This window comes from Zea mays, chromosome 8, assembly GCF_902167145.1.
Source record: "Zea mays cultivar B73 chromosome 8, Zm-B73-REFERENCE-NAM-5.0, whole genome shotgun sequence".
Taxonomy (NCBI): Eukaryota; Viridiplantae; Streptophyta; class Magnoliopsida; order Poales; family Poaceae; genus Zea; species Zea mays.
In genome coordinates, this window is record NC_050103.1 from 175,244,485 (window position 1) to 175,251,434 (window position 6,950).

The 6,950-nt window shown below is 42.1% G+C and overlaps 1 protein-coding gene across 2 annotated transcripts; it reads left to right on the forward strand.

Annotated features, from left to right (window-relative positions):
* The first annotated feature begins 754 nt into the window (after positions 1 to 754).
* LOC100280823 (triosephosphate isomerase, cytosolic) lies at positions 755 to 4,789 on the forward strand. Of its 2 annotated transcripts, none has more exons than XM_035961437.1 (9): positions 755 to 1,133; positions 1,245 to 1,320; positions 1,494 to 1,582; positions 2,022 to 2,081; positions 2,779 to 2,911; positions 3,311 to 3,405; positions 3,564 to 3,642; positions 3,957 to 4,039; positions 4,481 to 4,789. In XM_035961437.1, the coding sequence occupies exons 1-9, from the start codon at positions 1,092 to 1,094 to the stop codon at positions 4,532 to 4,534; spliced, it is 711 nt and encodes a 236-aa protein (XP_035817330.1). In that variant the 5' UTR covers positions 755 to 1,091; the 3' UTR covers positions 4,535 to 4,789. The 2 variants fall into 2 exon arrangements, with proteins under 2 accessions (XP_035817330.1, NP_001147215.1); NM_001153743.1 differs by having other exon boundaries at positions 865 to 1,133; positions 1,459 to 1,582; positions 1,997 to 2,081; positions 4,481 to 4,748.
* The last annotated feature ends 2,161 nt before the right edge of the window (positions 4,790 to 6,950 follow it).

Sequence of the window (6,950 nt, forward strand, 5' to 3'; positions counted from 1 at the left end):
CGTACTTGGTGGTTCTCATCGCCGACGAAGGGGGTCAAAGTAGTAGCGACGGCCGGCCTTTGTGGGTGGGGGATTGTGTGCTCGCCAGTCACCGTCTGCCGCTCGTCCCATGTGGCGGTGATGGCTTTCCTCACCATCGCTGCAGATCCTTCAGGTTGCAGCGATTGCAGGACGGGGGCGAGGCAGCTCAGATAGGGTAGGAAGAGGAGGTTGCGCGAGTGTCTGTTGCGGGTCAGGACATGATTGACGAACGTGGAGGAGGGCGTGGGTTTGTGGATCTGCCACGGTGGGGGATGCGATTGAGAGCGGCTCTGGCATGGTGGCACCACATCTCCACCACTGTACGATGGAGGATGCTTGATTGTGGCGACTGCCATGGATGGAAGTGAGTGGTGGGGGAGGCGCAGACTGCGGGGGAGGCGCGGTAGGGGAGGCGATTGAGAGGCGACCGCCATGGATGGAATGGTGCGGTGGGGGAGGCGCGGATTGTGGGGGATGCGTGGTGGGGGAGTCGATTGAGAGCAGCGTAGGCGTGGTGGGAGCTCATCCGTGTGATGAGGAGTGGAGGGAGGGTGGACGCCTATAACGAAACATTATATAGTAGTCAGTAGAGATAAAAGTTGTCAACTGTTCGCTATTGTTCTCTGATTTTGTTTGATTAGTAAACCAATCTTGCATTGAAAATTTGAAGGCTCTTTGAACACAGTAATTTCACATGAATTGCTAGATGCCGTTTGGTCACTGGGCCCGAGGCTCGGTCGCTCGGAGGTGCCAGCTGCTGCTTGGTCACTGGGCCCGAGGCTCGGTCGCTCGCGGTTCGAGACGAAATCCGGCTGCGAGTGCTCCAAACCGGTTGGCTCCGCTGCTTCCGCCCGGCCTGCGGCCGTTGCCGGAGGCGCCCGCAGCATATCATAAGTTCCTTTCTTCCGCCGCAAGAAGCCCAGCCACCGCCACCTGTTCGGCTTCCTTGATATAACCGTCCATCTCGATTCGATCCGCCTCGTCACTCACGAACGCACGAATTCACCAACCAAACTCCACTGTCTCCAACTCTCCATCGCGTCTGCTACGCCTCTCCTGCAGGACGACCAATGGCTTCCAGGAAGTTCTTCGTGGGTGGCAACTGGAAATGCGTAAGTCCCCCTAGGACCCAGGCTCCAGGCACCACCGTTCTCTCGATTTGAATTCGACGTTACGCAGAGTTTTGGTTTGATCTCTGATGGCATCCGCTCCCCCGTGTGCAGAACGGTACTGGCGAGGACGTGAAGAAGATCGTCACCGTGCTCAACCAAGCCGAGGTGCCCTCTGAAGACGTCGTCGGTGAGTCGTCTCACTTCTCATGGCATCATCTCTCCCCGCGTTTGCAGTTGCGGGCCTGTGTCGGTTGTGGTTTGGTTTTTGACTAGACCGATCTATGTGCTGATCTCTTGGTTGGCTGGAACTCGGGGAGGTGAGCAGAGGTGGTGGTGAGTCCGCCTTTCGTTTTTCTGCAGCAGGTCAAGGGGCTGCTGCGGCTGGACTTCGCCGTCGCAGCGCAGAACTGCTGGGTGCGCAAGGGCGGCGCCTTCACCGGCGAGATCAGGTTTTCTTCTCTCTTTTGCTTTGACCTGTCATGTTTCAGCGTGGTAGAAGTTCAAGCGCATCTAATTTTGTCTCGGTCTCTCGGAGGAGTATAGTGGTATGAATTTTATGCCCATTTAGTTCCTCTGTTTTTTCGTGGAAATGTGGCTTGATTATGTTAGAGTCTTAGAGAGGTTCTAGATTTGTTCATTGGGCAAGTTTGGCATGCTTCATGAAACGTCCGGATGATTTTGAGTGTCAAGATCTTCAATGCTTTCATATTTGAGTCAAGTAATTGCACTGAATCTCTGTATTTGCTCATGTATTGGATCTGTAATGTCCATAGTGCTCTATTTCGTTGATCCAAGTCACTAGTGAAATAATAACTGGAGTATTTCTTCCAATTGACTAATATGTGTCAGTTTTCTTGTTTCAGTGCTGAGATGCTGGTAAACCTGCAGGTGCCCTGGGTCATTTTGGGACATTCTGAGCGCAGAGCTCTGTTGGGTGAATCCAGTGATGTGAGAACCTTTTAAACTCAAGTTGCTGTTGATTTATTTTAGCTGACATGATCTGATTTATCTTCTCTATTGACAACTCACATTCCTGTGTTATTTTGCTTGATGCTTGGAAGAATCTGTTGTCTGGTTTACCTATTGTATACATTTAGGGCTAGTTTGGAAACCTCATTTTTTCAAGGGATTTCCATTTTCTCATGGGAAATTAGTTCATTTTCCCTTGGGAAAATGGAAATTTCTTGAAAAAATAGGGTTCCCAAACTAGCCCGTATGTGTTATTATGCTAGATGCTTGGAAGAAAACGTCATGAAATAATGGAATTGTTTGAAATGATTTGAACTTTTAATGCCACATTTGATTCTCTCCTTAACAGTTGATCAATTTACTATCCTATCAGCATCTAGTTTCAAAAACTTGTGGCCACTGGAACCAGATTTTTCCTTGGTGATACAATGACTGTTGTTAGGCTGAGATGCCTTTTCACATTTGTGCAGTGCTCTGAAATCATGCTAGTATATTCAGATTCTGCACTAACAGGGTTGATAACCATCTACTATGCCAATTGCAAGATATAACTATCCGAGTTTTCATGATATAGATTATGTGTTGTGTTCTTTTGTCAAGCCATCTAAACCTGTACCTGCTTCTGTTAAGTCTTCTGTATTTTTTAATTACTTTTCTTTATTTCAATTCATGGCAGTTTGTTGCTGATAAAGTTGCATATGCACTCACTCAAGGTCTCAAGGTAATTGCTTGCATTGGTGAGACCCTTGAGCAGAGAGAGGCAGGAACAACAATGGATGTTGTTGCTGCACAAACAAAGGCTATTGCTGGTAACTTTTACAGTTTTACTTGCTGTTATATTCTGATCATCTTATGTTTTTAACTTATTCCTGCTTCTGTTCAGTATAGGGTTCAGGATGCATATGCTCTCTTAGTCCTTTTTTTACTTTATTAAATAATAAAAATTTTGGTGGTGGGGTTGATGTATTTGTGTGTTTGTGTGTGAATTGGACACAGAAATAAATCTGAAGCTATTGTCATTTTAAAAAAGAACTACGCTATACATGATACATATATTTGTACCTGACACCATTTTTTAACACTTCAAACTTTTTTAGCTTCATGTGCTCATTCTAGCTGCTGCTTTGAATTTTATTCCTTCACGCAGAAATGAGGGACTTCTGAATTTCTCTAATTCACTGTTTACTGCCTCTCCTTTTGTTTTGCAGAAAAAATATCAGATTGGACAAATATTGTGTTGGCATATGAACCAGTTTGGGCTATTGGTACCGGCAAAGTTGCAACTCCTGCTCAGGCTCAGGAGGTATAGCTTCTTATGCACGAGCAATAACTGCATGATTTTTTTTCCACATCGTAGATAGTTGCTTCCATTTGTGTCTCCCGGTATTCTTGATTTACATATCGATATCAATGTTCTTAATTCTGCTTTGTGTATCATTTGAGATGTGCATGGTATTGTAGGTTCATGATGGTCTGAGAAAGTGGCTCCACTCCAATGTTAGCCCTGCAGTTGCTGAATTGACAAGGATAATTTATGGAGGTAGCACCACTACCAATATTTTTAATTGTGTTGCATCTCAGTTCTTTACAATATGTTGAAAACCCTGCCACAAATAACTAAATGTCTTATTCAAATGTCACTCGAAGGGGTTACAAACCCTGGGAAATGAGGGGAATCCCAAGAGGATTTATGTTTCCAAACTAGCCCTTAGGACTGGTTGTGGAACCGGGAAACTAAGCATAACCTATTTTTGTAGAATGTCGAATTCTTGCATACAGTTCACAGTTAGCTTATCATTGCTCTGAACTAGGGTTTGCTACTGTGTATCACAAACTCTTGTGTTCCCTCTCCAGGGTCTGTAAATGGAGCTAACTGCAAAGAACTTGCAGCTCAACCAGATGTTGATGGATTCCTTGTTGGTGGAGCCTCATTGAAGGTATCATCTTTGTGGTCATCCTTGTGAAAATATATATATGGCTAGTTTGGAAACTCTATTGTACCAAGGGATTTCTATTTTCCCAAGGGAAAATGAGCTAATTTCTCTTGTGAAAATGGAAATCCCCTGGGAAAATAAGGTTCCCAAACTAGCCCTAATTGAGCCCTTTTTCAGTCCATTAGAAACTACCAGGAGCTAGTACCACAGTCACCAAAATTTGGTACCACTGTTAATCATTGGTACCTCTTGCTACGTTTTTTGGACCATAAAGATGCTCTATACAATGAAATCTAAGTAGTCAACTTAAACAAAACAATGCATGAGCAGAGCTATTCTTGTGGACTAGTTTGTAGTGTGTGAAACATTTGTTCATAAAGTCAACTGAAGGCATCGCCGTATTTAAACTTAACCATTCTGACGTCTATTTTTCATTCTATACAGCCTGAATTCGTGGACATCATCAAGTCTGCCACTGTCAAGTCTTCATCTGCCTAGTGTTTTGACTTTCAATGCACCTGGATGCTTGTCGTACTGAATGCTGTTGATCTTTTAAAGCTATTGCCATTTTACCATCTCGTTTTGGTATTCTAGCTCCAGTGCATCGTTTGTATATCATCATCTCCTGCGTATGTGCACAGAGTAGTCATTTACCTGAATCATCCTTGTGTACCCTTTGGAACTGCATAATTGAACTGCGCTATTCTAGATCTGTCCTCTCATGGTTACTTCAATTTATGAGGTGTTGCATCATGAGTCAACTCTTCAAATTTGATGGAATAATTCCATTTATCATACTAGTATTAGTTATTGAGTAATAATAAGGTGATGATGCATCAACTTATTCTATGATGCAAACCAAACCAACATGACAAGAGGAGTGAGAACAAGTGTCTTGTTTGGTCCATCGCCTTTTTTTGCCCCTTGCCAATAGCTAGAAATAAAGGGCTTGCATTCTATGATGCAAACCAAACCAACATGACAAGAAGAGGAGTGAGAACAAGTGTCTTTTTTGGTCCATCGCCTTTTTTTTGCCCCTTGCCTAAGGGATTGGTGGAGGCGGAAATAGCTAGAAATAAAGGGCTTCCATTTCAAGCAGAGTACAACAAAACATGCCATGTTTTATGTTTGTCCTAACTTTTTCCAAATTTATGGTTCGCCCTAAGTTGGCTCCAATTTATAAGAAAAGTATAGAACAATGCTTACTCATTCTCATATTCATATTCAAACTTCATTCTACGAACAGTTCAATCTACAATGCAAAACAATACGGAACAATATTTTGTGTAACCATATTGATGAATTGATGAACACGGTCTTAGTCCTATTTTAAGAGCATCTCCAATAAGAAACTCTAAAATAGAGTTCTAAAAGTTGAAATATGACCATATTTGAAGTGTTTAGGGTCTCAAAAGAAATTTTTACTCCAACTATTATGTTTTAAGTAGTCATGTTTAGGAAATAAATCATGTTATTAAGAAATAAATAGTTGAAGATTAAGAAAAAATGAGGATATGACTCCAATGTATGGTACTATATTTATATTTAGGACCTGAGAGACCAAGCCCTATAATCATTTGATGATTTTTTATAAAAATAAGACACTGTTGGAGGGTGTTCTATGGTTTTAGGGTCCAATATTTCAAAATAGGGCAACATTTATGGTGTGTTTGGTTTGTGGAGTCACTCTATGCTTCATGAGGTGATGTAAGTTCATTCCATCAATTTTGGTGGAATCAACCCACTCCTCATGTATATATTAATTATTAGTTTATGAGGAATGAGGTGGTGATGGATCAACTCATTCTATTCCACAAACCAAATAAAAAAGTGAGAAGTGAGAAGAAGATGGATCACTTCATTCCTCAAACCAAACACACTCTTAGAGTCCTTTGAGATGCTCTAAATGGTGCCTTAGGCTAGCAAGGTTATGAGGTTTACCTTCATTTTTAAAACTTTTATGTGTTAAAAACAATATTAAATTATTCTATGAAACTTGTATGATCTCTCTCTTCATTTATGATATGCACATCTCATCCTCCAAAACAGTTATTATCTTTCTTCATTTATATGATAGCTTAAATTTAGGTTGTTAGACAATAACAAACCCAATGTACAGACTTGTTTGAGTTACCTTTTTTCTGAAGAGCTTTTCTGGAAATCTGAATTCCTGGATAATCTAGTTGTCATGAGAATTCGAATACCATGGGACTTACATATGAAAGAAGATGAAGGAGTCTGCATTGAAATTAGTTTTATAATTAGACTGTATATAATACTCATAATTGACATTCAAACATCCAACGATACATATGCTAAACTTTAGTCAGAACAAACAAACACCCCTGTCAGTAGAGGCATTCAGGTTCAGTGAACCTAGCGACGGAGGCAGGGGCAAGGGCCATGGCCCTTTCCAAGCCTTTGTATACACATACACTAAACTTTGTGTAGCCTAATTAATCAAAGGTTTAATGTAGTGATTAGTAATATATGATTCATAACTCTATTGAAGTATGTTACACAAAGCCCAAACGAAGCAAACAATATAAGATAAAATATTAGTTGGATGGCCAATTGACTGGATTGACCCTACATGTGCAGCGGCCGACCAAACCTGAGAGCCTAATACATCAAACCTAATTCGCTGGTAGACGACTAATCTCTAAACCTCATCCCTTCGGGTCTTGCCGGTTGTCGCTGGCCACTTGGCTTGGCCTCCGCCACAACTAGAGAGTATAGAGAAGGCAATCATGCAAAGCAGTAGGCTGATGTTAGTGGCGCCGACCACCAGAACCATGTGTCACAATATGGGCGTCCACATCGGCTACAAAAACTAGGTCCAAATATGGTTGACCTAAATGTATACTACATTAGATCTCGTGGAGATTATGGTCACCGCAGGGGAGTGCTATGC